The sequence below is a fragment of the Carlito syrichta genome, unplaced genomic scaffold, assembly GCF_000164805.1.
Source record: "Carlito syrichta isolate Samal-C Ts95f unplaced genomic scaffold, Tarsius_syrichta-2.0.1 Scaffold144115, whole genome shotgun sequence".
Taxonomy (NCBI): Eukaryota; Metazoa; Chordata; class Mammalia; order Primates; family Tarsiidae; genus Carlito; species Carlito syrichta.
In genome coordinates this window covers 1-15,894 of record NW_007088211.1, presented here as the reverse complement: position 1 = coordinate 15,894, position 15,894 = coordinate 1, and the positions used below count along the sequence as shown (strand labels likewise).

The following is a 15,894-nucleotide window of genomic DNA, read 5'->3' as shown; positions in this document are numbered from 1 at the left end:
TGTCTTTCCTGGGTCTTATTCACTCTTTCCATTCATTCCCTAATCCCTGTTGTATTCTGGGGCCAGTTGTTGGTGATTTCCCTTGTTTGAGCTCTAAGGTCTGATTTTTCAGACATTTCTTCTTTGTTACACTGGGAATTACCTGCATTCTTCTGTTGATTTTTCCTCATTTGTAGCCGATCTCTTTCTTTTCTCTTTAGTTCCATTATTCAGTGGAGTAGTAGAGGCTCTCACTTCTGATGTTTGCTCAGTCCTCTAATCTTCCCTGACCAGGGCTTTGAATTTGTTCTATTTTGAAACAGGGCTGTGGGTGGAAGCTTTGTTGTCTCTTGTAGTTTTGAGAGTTGAATAAAGTGAAAGATTAGAACTAGGATTCAGAAACTACTTGCAAATCACAATGTTTACTTATTGTGGTATGGATTCCCTGAGACCCACTCCCTCCCACCACTCTATATGACAATGCCATGGATACATGTGTGTACTCTCTGAGTCCAAGATACAGTGATAGCAATGAGGAGAACAGAGAACTAAGATGGACAAACATAAAAAGCAATAAAAAATAAGAAAAAACACAGAAAGACAAAAGCAAAAGCCAAAGCAAAACACACACACACACACACACACACACACCCCCTAAAACAAACTAGAAAAAAAGAAAAAAAGAAAAACAAACAAACAAAAATATTAGGAAAATTGAACACACACACACACACAACACTTAATGAAATGAGAAGAAAGAAAGAAAAGAGAGAAAAAAAGGAATTCAAATCAAACTCTCACACATACGTTCACACACACATTCAACTAAAAAAGAGAAGAACAAAAAAAACCCAGAAAACAAACAAATACTGAAAGATGAACACACAACCGTTCATGTACATACATAAACAGAAAAAAAGAAAGAAAAGGGAAAAAGAAAAATAAAGATGGGGGAATGCAGATTGAACCCTCACATACACATTCATGTGTAAAAAAAAAGAAAAAGAAAAAACAAACAAGTAAAAGGCAACCTACCTTCTTGTGGCAGGTTCTGTAATTGTTCCTCTCAGCTGCTCATAGGTAAACCCCTCTGCAATCTCCTGCAATTTCCTGCAGCCTCATTCACTATCTCCTCAGTGTCTGGTGTGGGGAAGGAGGAGGAAGTGGTGGGGTGGATGGGGCTTCAGTCCTCTCCTTCCACTTTCATATGGTGATGGAGATCCCCTCTGGTAGGGAGGTGCAGGATTGTCTCTTTCCCAGGTACTGGTGGGGATTGCCCCAGCCTATAGAGTCCTCCTATCACAGCTGACGTTCAGGCTCCACTTTGATTTGTCCCTCTCACTTGTGCCCCATACTTGTATGTCTGACATTCAGAGGCTTGCTGGGAAGGAGTGGGTTGAGTCAGACCCTGACTTACTGGCTGACCTCTTAAGGGTTTTCTTCATCCTTTTCTGGTCAAACCCTTTGTCCCATGGCTGAACCAGTGTAGGGGTGGAGTACTTGAGACTCAGCACTTGTCCTGTCCCTCTGGAGTTGTTACTTTCAGGATATCCCCTCTAGGTCACAATCAACCCCTGAGTAGTTAATCCACCAGTCACAGAGATCAAGTCTGTCGCTCTGTGGTGAGCAAACCAAAGCACTTTCCTGCCTAGTTTATAAGATAGTGGCAGGATGCCTGTTTCATCTTCTCCAGTGGGGCTCTGTCTCTGGGGTCCCTTGCTGTACTCTCTTCACAGCCCTTGCTGCCCGTGTCTGGCCAGGCACTATTGTGGTGAGGCAGAACCTGGAACCAGCAATCAGTCTTTCCCAGCAGCTTCTTCTCAGGAAGGGCTTTGCTGATTTTTAAAAAGTGGCACTCAGCTTCTGTGCCCCGGGAAGTGCTAGGGTCCAAGCAGAGCAGCTGTAGCACCAGCTGTTTCACCAGGAGAGCCTTGGCCACTTGCTTCCAAGTCCCCACTCAGTCAGTCACTCTTATGACCACTTACTCACAGACATGTACACAAAATTTTCCACACACTCACTCACTGACACTGAGACTCACATAGTTTGTCTCCTCCACCATCTTTCTCCCTTCTCATAAAGGTCACTCTGAAAAAGTCTCTGCTAATGCCCAGGCAACTTAGTCTGTAGAACATAAGACTTTTAAATGTATCTGCTGAGTATTACACTGTTGATAGCCACTGACCACCACAAGTCAACAAAGTTAAATACTAGTCTTTCTTCACCAAAAACACATGGCTCATCTTTAAGTTTAACACCTCTTTTTAGAACTATGCCACAAAGTAACCGAACAACTTCTGTGTGATACAAAGAGCTTTGTTGTTATTCCTCTAATCTAATTACAAAGCATTATAAAGCTTTTATTATTTACATTAAAATAATCTGTCCAAACACTCAAGTAGCCAACTAAAAGGGCAATATATTTCATATGCTGAGAGTGAACAAACAAGAAAGGGTACTACTTTCAGCTTTCCATGCTGGTGTGACCCTATCTTCACAGGAACTCTTGTCCTGTCCCAACATGCAGTGTGAAGTATGCTTCAGCAAGAGCACAACCATGAATGCTAGTACACATGAATAGGTTTCTAAGCATCAAACTCAAAACTAAATACCTTTAAACATTCTCATAGTTTCTTCTCACACCTCAATGGGATGTCTAGCACCCCATCTTGGAGACCACTGAACTTGATGGTAATCATGGGGTTTTGTGACCCTAGAATTCTTTGATTTTAGGGGAATGTGCATATGGAACAAGAGTTTTCTGTAAGTCCTGGAGGAAGGCATGTAATGGAAAAAGTTGGGAGTCTCTGTTCCCAAAATATAGATACCCAGAGATGCTTGGTGGAAAGTCCACTGAGATAACAAAGCATCATACAAAGTCTCACCCCAGAGGCCTGCTGCATCCTGTCCAGATCACCCCATCGGTTTCAACTTAGCAGGAACTCTACAGTCCCAGTACCAGAACTTGGCATCTCTGTCTTGTTGAGGCCGCAGGTGCCATCTTCCTTACAACCAGCAGATGGTTTATTTTTAGGCTTAATTATTGCCATTCAGTGAATAATTGCCACATTCACACTCACTCCCTTTAGCCAACATTTGATGCAGAGCAGAGCTTAAGATCCTGACCAGACCTCCTTTGTCAACAAAGGTCACAACTTGTATCTAAAGCCTTGAACACAAGTTGGCTCTCCCAGGTTTTCTCACCACTTAACAGAACCAGCAATAGCACAATCTACATTCCATAATGATGGTTTTCCGTTCTTCCCCACTGTTCTGTTTTTATAATCATCCATAAAATGGAAATCATTGCTGCTAGTGCTATATCTGAATATTTTTCTGTCAATTTGGTTCAACTCCATCATCCATTCAGTAACCAATTATTGAGCAATTTTACATGTAGGGCAATGTTCCAGCAGCTGGCAGTACAGCAATGAACAGACAAATTAGTCTCCATTCTTGTGACGCATATATTCTATTGGGGGAATCAGACAAACAATCATAAGATATTATTTATATCACTAATAATAGTCAATATTTTTTCAGCACTTTACGTATAGCTGAGATATAATTTATCACTAGCTCCATTTTACAGAGGAATAAACCAAGACTTAGAGAAATTAAAAAGTTTTAAAAATCAAGATTATAGTTAATAAAGAACATAAACAGGATTCAAGCATGGGTTTCCCTGAATTCAAGTCCGTGTTCCTACAGCTAAAGTGTGCTGCATATTCCTTTATTAAGCTCTCTTGTATACAGATTTAAGCATAACTGCTCTTGAACTATTTTTCTTCCGTAGTTCCAGTGTCTCGCCCCATCCTCACCCTCAGGGTTCCTGGGGACCAGACTGTGGCAGGGGATATGGTGGAGTTTTACTGTGAGTCCCCAAAAGGCTCTCCACCAATCCTGTACCGGTTTTATCATGAGGATGTCAACTTGGGGAACAGCTCATCCCTCACTGGAGGAGGAGTGTCCTTCAACCTCTCTCTGACCACAGAACATTCTGGAAACTACTCCTGTGAGGCCAACAATGGCCTGAGGGCCCAGCGCAGTGAGCTGGTGACACTCAATGTTACAGGTGGGTTAGTGGTATTTGGGCTAGAGGTCACAGCTCTGGTCCATAAGACACCCCTCCAATAGATTGCCCAAACTCTACCAGTGTCAAATATACACCAGGGCTTGGGGCTTCTGGAGATTGGTACTGATATCATAAGGGAGAGGGAAAGGAAATAAATTTTCATCTTAGATACTGGCAAACCACCCTACATGTGCTATTGTTCTGAAAATTACTGAAAATGATACCAGAGATAATTCAAATGGAGAAACCAGAAGCTGGCAAATACCTACCCCAACTGCTTGAGTTTTGTCTATACCCAAAGACTTTGCCATTGGAACTCAGCTTTTACTCTCCCACGCAGAGACTTCTGGGAACAGAGTAGGCCTTATCACTGCTGGAGTCATCGGGGGACTGCTCTGCATCCTTGGTCTTGTTGCTGCCGCTGCTGTGCTGGGTCACGTTCGGACCCAAAGGAAACTAGGTAGGTGTCTATTTCCAAACCTTTGGTGCCGTGGTTTGGCCATCGCTATAATAATTTTGTGTGGTGCATCCCATAAAGATCAATGATTTCCTTCCAAATATTAGGCCCTCAATTCTGCCACCACTGTCACACTGTAGGAAATGGTAACAGAAAAGGTAGACCAAACTTCTTGATGAAATTTTTACTTCATATGTTTAATTTGAAGCTTCTATCAGGTAGCAGAGTTTTGCTTTCAATTGATACTTAGAATGTTAAATATTTACTGTTCCACCTTCATTTCAAAGCCTATAGAATACAAAAAGTATGAAAAAGACAGTCCCCCATTTGTAACAAAAGAAGTAATCACCATAGGTGCAACCATAAACTCTGAGATATACTTGAATACTAGTTAAATATAGTGAAGTTTGGGTAAAATAAATAAAGAATGCAGAGGATGGAATTTTGATTTCTGATTGTTGCTAGTATATAGAAATACAATCGACTTTTATACTAATTTTATACCCTGAAAATTTGCTCAACTCACTTATTAGTTCTAGTATTCATTTTGTAGATTCCATCACCTTTTCTATACAAATGATCATGTCATTGAATTAAAACAGTGTTACTCATTCCTTTCTAGTCTAAATTCCTTTTATTTCTTGTTTTTACTTGATTACAATGGCTAGAACCTCCTGTACAGTGCTAAGTATAAGTGGTAAGTGCAGATGTATTTTCATGTTTCTGATCTTAGGGGAATGTATTCAGTCCCTTGCCATTAAGGGTTACTTTAGTTGCGAGTTTTTTGCAGATGTTTTTTTTTTTTTATCTAGGGGGAGGAAGTCCCTACTAGTCCTAATTTGCTGAGAGTTTTTACAGATATAAGTTTGTCAAGTGGTTTTTCTACATTGATGGAGATAATCCTATGATTTTTTTTACTCCATTGATAAGGTGAAATTTGAATGATGAAGCAAACCTGCATAACTGGTGTCAACTTGGTCATGATTGTTGGATTTGATATGCTAAAATTTTGTGCAGGATGTTTATGTCTATGTTTATGCAGGATATTGATTGGTAGTTTTCTCTTCTTGTCATGTGTTTTATGACTTGGTCTCAAAGTAATACCCACTGGGTTGCCACTTCCAGTGTTCTTCACTTCTTTTCATGTATTTATATTTCCACCAGTATCATTTTTGTTCTGCCTGAAGGACTTCTGTTAACATTTTTCACAGTATGGGTGTTTGCTGGTGAACTTGATTGGCAGTGTGTCTCAATTCATCTATGTCTTTATTGATTTTTTTGTTTTCTGGATTTATAAGTTATTGAGATACAGGGATTAACATCTTCAACCATAATTGTGGATTTGTCCATTTCTTCTTGCAATTCTATCAAGTTTTGCTTTGAGAATTTGGTGCTTATTTTCAGGCACATAAATGTTTAGAATTGTTATGTTTTTGGTTAATTAAGCACTTTATCCTTTTGACATTTATTTCTTCTTTTTTTTGTTTTTGAGTTGGAGTCTCACTCTGTCGCCCAGACTGGAGTGCAGTGGCTGCTCCTGGTCACCACAGCCTCGACCTGCTGGTCTCCAGCGATCCTTCTGCCTCAGCCTTCTGAGTAGCCGGAATTACAGGCATGTGCTACCACGCCCGGCTGGTTTTTTTTTTTTATTTATTGTAGAGATGAGGTCTCTCTGCCCAGACGGGTCTTGAGCCCACGAGCTGAGGCAATCCACTCACCTCAGCCTCCCAAAGGCGCGGGATTTCAGGCTGAGCCACCAAGCCCGGCTGACATTTATTTCTTGCTATACCTGGATGACTTGGAGAAGACAGGTCACACCTCCTACTTTCAAAATTTCTTTTCTTTTGCTTTTCTCATTGTTTGTCTGGGAAGTCATTTTTTTAAAAAATCCATAATATGCTAGAAGAGGACATTAGAATCTGTGTTAAAGTTTATAATGTTCAAAAAACAACCATCTCAGTCAATACAACATCAGGAAAGGAAAGAAGACTGACCATTTTATGTGATCCATGGGAATAGAAGCCCAGGTGGTTCTGTCCTTCAGATTTAGGGGAGTGTTGTTTTAAATAACAAACTCACTAAGGAATTATGACAGTGAACACTTTGCAGAGGTCTCTGCCTTTCTCCTCTCAAAATCTTGCCTCACAGCAAACCTCTCTTCTCATCATTGACCAGACTTCTCAGAAAGTTCAGACCTTCCTAGTTTTTCTAAAAGTGAAGAGCTCTGCCTCTTGCCTGAATGAATTCTACTAGCTATCAAAAGGAGTGATAGATACATTGTTGACTATACAGTCAAACTGGTTGGGTTGAAATTCCAGTAATGTAAGTCGCCATCAACTTGGTATTAGGCAAGTAAATTAAACTCTTTAAACCTGTTTCTTCATCTAGGTTTTCGTTATAATAATTGTATCTACCTTTTAGGGGCTATGAGACAATGTAGATAAACTACTTAGCACAGTGCTGGCTCAAATGTCTTCAGGGAATATTAGTTTGTATTATACATAACCACTTCTCTAGTTTTCAGTTTTATCTTCTATAAAGAACTCTCAGATGCTAACCACCTTAAGGGAATGTATTGGTTGTTGATATAGATTATGATTTCTCTGAGGAGAGACAAGATCAAATCATGGTCATGCCCCTCCAGTTTAATTCAAGAGGTCAGGTTTCCAAGGACAGAGCTTGTAGGCATCATTAAGTTATTTTTCATGACAGTCAAGGCTCTTGTATTTATTTTGAGCAATGACTTGAGTTTCTAAGCTAGTGAAACAGACGCACAGTCACAGATATTTTTTAAAAGCGTGAGAGCCAGAAAGAGTTCTGTATTCTGAGGCGAGCCAGAAAGAGTTCTGTATTTCAGTGATGATGGAAAACTGTCCTTTTGTTCTTGAGTTGGGGAGTCTCACTCTTTTGCTGAGGCTGAAGTACAGTGGCACGATCACAGCGACTGTGCAGCTCAACCTGTTGGGCTCAGGTGATCCTTCTACCTCAGTTTTCCAAGTAGCTGGAACTACAGGCACGTGCCACCATGTCCAGCTAATTTTTTAATTTATTGTCGCGACAAGTCCTGGTCTCAAAGAATCCTCTTGCTTCTGCTTCCCAAAGTGCAGGGATTATAGTCATTAGCCACTCAGCCTGACTGAAAACTGCTATATTTTTAAAAGCTTATAAGAGTAGGCTTCTTGATTAGACTTAATATGCAATCATCTATTATAAAATTGTCGGCTGGGCTTGGTGGCTCAACCTGTAATCCCAGCACTTTGGGAGGCCAAGGTGACTGGATTGCCTGAGCCCATGGGTCCGAGACCCACCTGGGAAACTTGGTGAGACCTCGTCTCTATAGTAAATCAAAAACTAGCCGGGCATGGTAGTGCTCGCCTGTAGTTCCGGCTACTTGGAAGGCTGAGGTGGAAGGATCACCGGAGCCCAGCAGGTCGAGGCTGAGGGGGCAGGGAGCAAGCCACTGCACTCCAGTGTGGGCAACAGAGTGAAACTCCAACTCAAAAAATAAATAAATAAAGATTAAAAAAATAAAATAAAATTGTCACTCTGCCATTTTTTTTATCCTCAAAGTACATACTCTATTCAGTCATTTAACGAATCTTTGTTGAATATTTTCAACAGCTAGGCATGGCACTGGAATACAAAAAAAAAAAAAAAATTAAGACAAGGTTTTCAGCCCCAAGTAGCATGTCCTTTCATGAAGGAGAGAATTAGAGACAAATGTAGAAATGCATAATTGCAAAACAATGTAGTAATTTTAATATTACATAGTTTTATGTGCATGGAGATAGGTCATTTAATGCAGCGTGTTGGCATCAGGGTTCACTCTGGAGAAGGAAAGATAAATTGAAATTAGCCAGGTGAAAGAGAAGGAGAAGAGAAATGGAAAAGTCATTATATATGCAAATGATATGCAGTTCAGTGTTGCTAGGCTAGATGTGCAGTGGTTACTGTTAGAGAAAGGAAGGCTAGAGCTTGCTATGGTAGTTTCAGATTTATATTTGTGTAGGAATTCTGTATCAACCTTGAGCCCCTCTTGGTCTCTCTTGGACTCAGTGTCCCTGTCTCTACTCTTATAGGGCTGCAGTCAGGATAAAGGAGTTCATGTGGGAAAAGCACATGACCCAGAGTTAAACCTTGACTTGTCTCAATTCTTCTACTTACAGATTTGCTATTACCTGGCTACTTCTGATTTTAAAATGATTCAGAATAAGTATGATTCTGGGCAAATGTCTTTTTAGACTCGATCTTCCTCACCTTGGGCTAGATGATTCCTAAGATTTGCCATAACTGAGATCTAGAAATAATCTGATTTCTAGAAAAGAATGTCCTAATGTACAGCACACCGTCTACACACCTCACTTACCATCATGGCTCCTTTGTTTGTTTTGCAGGAGGACTTTCTGCCGCTGGAACATTTAGGTGAGGTCTCTGCTTCTTGTGCTGCCAACATTTTTTTTTGAGCTGGAGTCTCACTCTATCGCCCAGGCTGGAGTGCAGTGGCACACTCACTGCCACCCCAGCAACGACCTGCTGGGCTCTGGCGATCCTTCCACCTTAGCTGGGCTCCAGTGATCCTTCCACCTCAACCTTCCAAGTAACTGGAACTACAGGCGTGCGCTACTATGCCTGGCTAATTTTTTGATTTTTATTGTAGAGATGAGGTCACACCATGTTGCCCAGGCTGGCCTCAAACCCGCAAGCTCAGGCAGTCCTCTCACCGTGGTCTCCCAAAGTGCTGGGATTACAGGTTTGAGCCACCGCACCCAGAAAACATTTTCATGATCTACTTATACCCACAAGATAGGAGCATGGAGTAATTATGTACATCTTTTAAAAATTTGAATGAACTTTCTCTTAACATTTCACATTCTATCAAAGTGCAAAAACTGCAATCAAAAAGTTACTTTCTCTCATATTTGTGAATAGTATTCACCTATGTCACTTATACACAAAGTGCATGTTCTTTGCTATCGATATTAATTATCTATTTCCTTAGGTGTTCCAGTAGAGAATTGACAACTGATGTCTTAGTGACGTTATCTTTCATAAGGCTGCAATATATTCGTTGCTTTCTTCCTCATTCCTTCATTCATACACTTGTTCAGGAAATAATTATTGAATGCTAGCGATGTTCAGTTTACAATATTAACAGCAGAGGAAAATAAAACTGGAAAAAAAAATCAGTTTTCCTGAAAATCCTTCATAGCATTTTACAGGAAAGGTAGATTATTGTAATTATACTAGAAAATTGAGAGGCCTTTTTAAAAAAGACAAATTTCTAGGCCAGTATGGTGGCTCATGCTTGTAATCCCAGCATTTTGGTAGGCCGAGGTGAGAAAATTGTTTGAGCCCAGGAGTTTGAGACCAGCCTAGGCAAGACAGCAAGACCTTGTCTCTCCAAAAGAAATTATAAAAGTAAAACTTAGCTGAGTGTGGTGGCATGCCTGTAGTCCCAGCTACTCAGGAGGCTAGGGGGTGGTTGGAAGGATTGCCCGGGTACAGGAGGTTGAAGCTGCTGTGAGCCATGATCATGCCACAGTACTTTAGCCTGGGTGATAGAGACCCAACTTAAAAATAAAAAAAGACAAAAATTCCAGTTCTATGAGAATGCAGAAGTCTTTGTGCATCAATGTTTAAGCATTTACATGTTTGAAAATAATTTTTTAAATTGATCAAATATGAGTTTTGGTCCAAGTAAAGGAGTCTTGAGACTATGTGACTTTTGCCCTCTGGCCTGTGTGTAAAATTTCCCTGGGCTCCACCTTGTGCCACCATCCTCCTGATGTATTTTTTTGAAAGAGTCATGCAGAAGCAGACACAATATATATATATCGTGGGAATATAGATTTTGGGAATATAAGTGCTGCTTCTTTACATGCTTATGTAGTGGTGAAGTCTGGGTTTTTAGTGCAGGCATCACTCGAAAACTATACTTTGTATCCATTAAGTAATTTCTCATCCCTCACTCCCTGACACTTTTCTGAGTCTCTAATGTCTGCTATTCCACTCTCTGTGTCCATGTGTAAGCCTTATTTTGTTCTCACTAGTAAGTGAGAACATAATATTTTTACATGAATCATGCTGGCCTCTGTGCCTTTCTGGTTACGAATTTTCCTGAGACTCTGTGTAACCCCTGAAAACTTTTAATCAATTTTCTGTTTTTCTTCTGTCACAGTAAGTATCCGAATCTTTCTTTGTCCAGACCTTCCAGTATAGACCCTCAGGACTCCACCCACTCTGAGCCAGTAGCCCAAATGGAGCTGCAGCCAGTGTACAGCAATGGTGAGGACTCCCTAGGGGCTAGAGGGCTCCATGGAGGAGCCAGGGAATGAGGAGGGATTGCACAACAGCCCTTGACCCTGTCCCTAATTTAAAAATGACACTCCTGTCATTACATTGGAGATAGAAGGTCATTATGAGTTTGGTGACTGGGAAGACAAGTCTAGAATGTGGACTGTTAACTACAGTCAACAATGATATCTTCTTTTCCCTCATAGTAAATCCTGGAGATAGCAACTCGGTTTATTCCCAGATCTGGATCACGCAGCCTACGAAAGAAAATTTGGGTGAGATACCTTTAAGAAAAATAGAGGCGAGGTGGCAGTGTATTATCAGATACAGTACGGAGCCTTTTATCAGAGACATCTCAAATAAAAGTTCAATATGAAAGAAATTACCTTCCTCCTGTATTGTTAATCATATCACCAGTTCTTTCCCTCTTACCTTTCCATGCTGCCACTATTATGCCATAAACTCTTAGAGGGCAGATCCTGTGACTTTTTCACTAATGTATCCACAGCATCTTGCTCAATGCTTGGACAACTGTAGGCCTCCTAAAATATTTTTTGAATGAATGAATGAATGAATAAACAATCAAATGTATAGGGCAATTGTAATTCTTTTAACTGGACTTCTTATTTTTAGTTTTGTTCTTCTCCAGCCTTCCAAAAATCTGTTTCCGGCATGACATCTTTGAGGTGCTCAACTGATCACATAGTTGTCTAGACTAACTGCCCTCAGGCACTCTCCATTGCAAAGCACAATCCTTATCTTCCCCTGTACTCTGGTACCTTCTGTGAACTCTGCTTCTTGTTCTTTCTCTAGTCATACTGAACTCTTGGCATTTTCATGCTTCAGTACTCATGCTTCCTACTGGTCCTGAAATGGTCTTGCCTCTAGTTCACGTGGTAATCCCAGCTCACATTTCAAGACACAGCTTCAGATACCACAGTGAGTCCCATCCCTCCTCCATGTCCTAAGTTGGGAGGAGTTGATTGTCCTTTGTGACCATGCACAATGTGTATTTCCGTCTTGGGGTCCTGGGGACCATAACACTTGCTGCATTTATTTCCCTGTCCGTTCCTCCCCTTCAAAATTATAGACTACTTGATTATATGGCCCAAGTTTTTTCATTTCTGTCTCCTTATAGCTTACCTGATGCCTAATAGAAGGCCATTATTCAAGGACTGTTTATTGGGTGAATATATTAATGAAAGAGACACAAAGAACCTCTTGAGAAGATAAAACAAAACAAAACAAAACACATGAACTAAAATTTCTTAATGCTCCAATGCAAATCTTTGTCTTCCTGGAAAATTACCCTCTGGCCTTAGAGTGCTGATCCCCCTCTGACCTTTCCCAGTTTCCCTGTGCAAAGTGAAATGAGTCATATCTATGACCTTCTCCCAGAGGATCAATACAGTCAAAAGGTCTACCAACCTCCTCGTGCTTGAGTCTGTGTATGCTCTAGGATCAGAGGGTGCAGCTTTTGAGAAAGCACTGCATTCTTTTCAATGGTGGGTTGTGGGGCAGGTACTCTTCTAATGTCGTGATGAACAGAGAAGCAAAAAGGAAATCATCTTGAAAGTCATTCTGAGCATTAGGTGGGCAGAGGAAAGGCTTTATTAGTATGTGCATGCATGTGTGTGTGGGGGGCTACTTTTTCTGTGAGTACTTGAAATAATTCAGCAGAGAACACAGTTGAGAGATGAGTAGGAGAGATGCAAATTGGCTCGGAATGCATTGCGAGCAGGTTGCAAGTTGGAATATATTGCCCACAGTTTAATCTTTTTCTTTGCCATTCTCCTCCAACAGCAAATTCACCAAGGATGCATCGGGAGGATAAGGTGAGTCACATATCCTGGCTTTCTTTCCTCTCCGTCCTTCTTCACCTGCATTTAGATATTTATTGTTTGTGGTTTGTTTACCAGGAACTCTCAGTCTTGTATTCAGAGCTGAAGAAGGCACACCGAGATGACTCTGTCGGGCAGGCCAGCAGCAGAAACAGGGCCCACGAAGATGCCGCAGAAAACTATGAGAATATCCCATGTGCATCCTTGACCTCAGTCCACTAGTCTCTTACCCAGAGTGGCCTGCAGGGACCTCTGGGAGCAGCCAATGCCATTCTTCCTGTTCTCTCCAACCAACCACACTTCCTCTCTATCTCCAGACTCTACCCCCCCCCCCCACTCCATGACTGGGCTGCCGGGAATGGGAAACTGTGCAAAAGGTCTACCAATCTCCTCTGTGCTTGAGTCTGGGTTCTCTCTCAGAGCAGAGGGTGCAGCCTCTGAGAAAGCACTGCATTTTTTTCACAATGAAAACACGTGACAGGGCAGGCAACCCTTGGCTCCTAGGGTTGTGGAATAGAGGAAGGAGAAGTGGTCCTGCTGGGACCACAAGGGCACAGTCATGACCATTTGTTCTAAGTGTGATTGGAGCTCTTGATGTATTTTCTCTGTATAAGCAATTTGCTGTAAATATTTTGTTTCCTGTGTTTGTGTAGCGGACAGTGTCGCTGCTGATGTTTTGGTGCATATGTTGTGTTCTTGCCACTAAATTGGAAACAACCAAAACAAGTTATAGAAAAAGATTTTGAGATGACTCTATCTAAAGTGGTTTTTGGACTTATAGAATGATATTCTAAACAAATTGACCATAGTTATGATGAAAAATTATCTCAACATTTCTCTCATTAAAGTATCTAGTCTAATATGCGACTTCTCTGTCTCCACTGAAGAGACCTTATGTGCACAGACTTGGGTTAACTGTTATCTTTGCTTTATGACATAGTCTTGTCATTTTCCATGCATGATAGATTTCTGGTTAGTCATTTTTTATTCTTATGAGCACCCATGATCCCCAAAACAATAACCTGCCATTTCTATGAGGCCTCTCCCTCTCCCATTCCACTTTTCTACCTCACTTCATCTGATGTAAATATATCCTAAACCTCATGCTCATCATTCCTTTGCTTTCCTATTTTTATCATATTAACGTAACTATATATTACCCTGAAATATATATTTTCATATTAGTTGTTTTAAGTTTATAAGTTAAAGGTTGTAATGTTGCAAGTAATTTTTTAAGGATGTTTTCATAATGCTGTATTTCTAAGATTCACTCATATTGTTGAATGTTACTATAAACCATTCATTTTATCACCGTTTAATATTTCTTTGTGCAAATAGCTGGCTTAATGTTTTCCTGGTTATTACCATTTAAAAAAAAATCTTTTCACAGTATCCTGAATCTGACAAAACTGAAAAAACATGCCACAATTTTTTAGTTATTTTTGCCTCTATTCTGAAATCCCAATGTTTCTAAATGTCCCTGTACTTCACAAATCCTGGAACAGACTAGATCATATTAAAATTAATATCTAAATCTTGCCAACTCTAGACCCTAACTTGGTTCATATAGGAATACCAGTCCCTTGCAAGATATCATATCTTCCTCTAACCAGTATTTCTGAGAATGTCTTACATGCATCCAAAAAGTCAGTCTTGGCTGGTACCTACTGTTGCCATCATTTCTGGAGACATACTGCAAGGTCACCATGGCGTCTTCTAACTCTAGATTTTACCACTATGGAAGCTGAGTTTTACCAGCAGGCATTGATCTCTCTATCACAACAAGCTAAACCTTAGCTGCTGGCCTTAACAACTGCGAGCAAGGGTTAGTCTATGCTGCTTCCACTGGCCTCTGTTCCCCCTATTCCTGGTCTTTGGCAATGTAGCATGATGGCCTCTACTGAGATGCAGATTCCTGCCAACTCCCTTTCATATTGGCATTACAGCTGTAAGGTCCCCAGAAGAGGGAGGAGGAGAATGTCCCTGTCCTCTGCCATTTTTCTCTCCATATTACTGACACATCACCAGATTAGCAGGTACTAGGCTGTATTTGGACGCGCTACTCCTTCTAACTCCACTGCTAATTTGGGATCACCTTGCTAAGCTCCATTGTGTTTTATAGTGAATTTTCCTTTCAAGGACCTGCCTTCTCTTACTATTGTTTATCCATTTTCTCTAGTCTGAACCCAAGAATGGACAAAGTTCAAGATTTCCATTTTTCTTCTGATAACCCTTAGTCCTGTGTACATCAAGCGTGTGAGTGAAGGGAAGGATGAGTCATAACTTAGCACTTTAGCCATAATAACAGTGCAAATTCTGGTTGCCTTAGAAAGTGAATTATTCTCTTGTGTCACTCTACCTGACTGCCAACATTGAATTCCCACTCACAAAATTCATAGCCCAGAAATTTTTTTTTAAAAACAGTAATTTTTAATGGGGTATTTGAAAATAAAAGACAGTTGGAGGAAGCATTTTCCCACACCTACCCTCGAAACATCTTACATCAGAGTCTCTTCTCCCTTAGGGTTTACCAGGGAGAAAACCATGTGAGCAACTTAGATTTGGTCACTAATTTATTTTAACAAGTTGATTTTAAGATAAAATTAAAATAAACTAGAAACTAGAACAAGCGAATGTATGGAATCTCCCCATTATTATTATTATTATTATTATTTTGATTGGAGTCTCACTCTGTCACCCAGACTGGAGTGCAGTGGCTGCTCCCGGCCACTGCAGCCTCGACCTGCTGGGTTCTGGCGATCCTTCCGCCTCAGCCTTCCAAGTAGCTGGAACTACAGGCGCGTGCTACCACATCCGGCTAATTTTTTTTTTTTTTTTTATCGTAGGGATGAGGTCTCGCAAATTTGCCCAGGTGGGTCTCGAACCTGCGGGCCGAGTCAATCCATTCACCTCGGCCTCCCAAAGCGCTGGGATTACAGGCTGAGCCACCAAGCCCGGCTCCCCAGCATTATTGATGGGGATTAAGGATTCTTCTGGGATTCTTTCTGGGAAACTCAATGAACAAGTCCAGAAACATGGACCAGGATCATAAAGATGACATGGTTTCAAAAATTTTCTTCTCTAGGAGTGATTACTTTACCCTACAGCCTGTTTCTAGCACAGGGTCTTCAAGTGTCTCCCTGAGTTACATCTCTTCTCTTTTTGTTACATACTCCCTTGTTGGGAGCCAACATCTATAGCTACATGGCTGAGGCCTGTAAAGGCCCATCTGGAAGATCGCCTCTGAC

At 40.9% G+C, this 15,894-nt stretch overlaps 1 protein-coding gene across 1 annotated transcript in view; it reads left to right on the top strand.

Moving 5' to 3' along the window:
• The window catches only part of FCRL3 (Fc receptor like 3), a 40,854-nt gene extending 27,986 nt beyond the window's left edge, over nucleotides 1-12,868 (top strand). The window contains exons 8-14 of the mRNA XM_008050331.1: nucleotides 3,776-4,054; nucleotides 4,395-4,514; nucleotides 8,906-8,933; nucleotides 10,690-10,796; nucleotides 11,012-11,080; nucleotides 12,609-12,640; nucleotides 12,725-12,868. Of these exons, the coding sequence (XP_008048522.1) occupies nucleotides 3,776-4,054; nucleotides 4,395-4,514; nucleotides 8,906-8,933; nucleotides 10,690-10,796; nucleotides 11,012-11,080; nucleotides 12,609-12,640; nucleotides 12,725-12,868 (779 nt within the window). The remainder of the gene's footprint in view (nucleotides 1-3,775; nucleotides 4,055-4,394; nucleotides 4,515-8,905; nucleotides 8,934-10,689; nucleotides 10,797-11,011; nucleotides 11,081-12,608; nucleotides 12,641-12,724) is intronic.
• The last annotated feature ends 3,026 nt before the right edge of the window (nucleotides 12,869-15,894 follow it).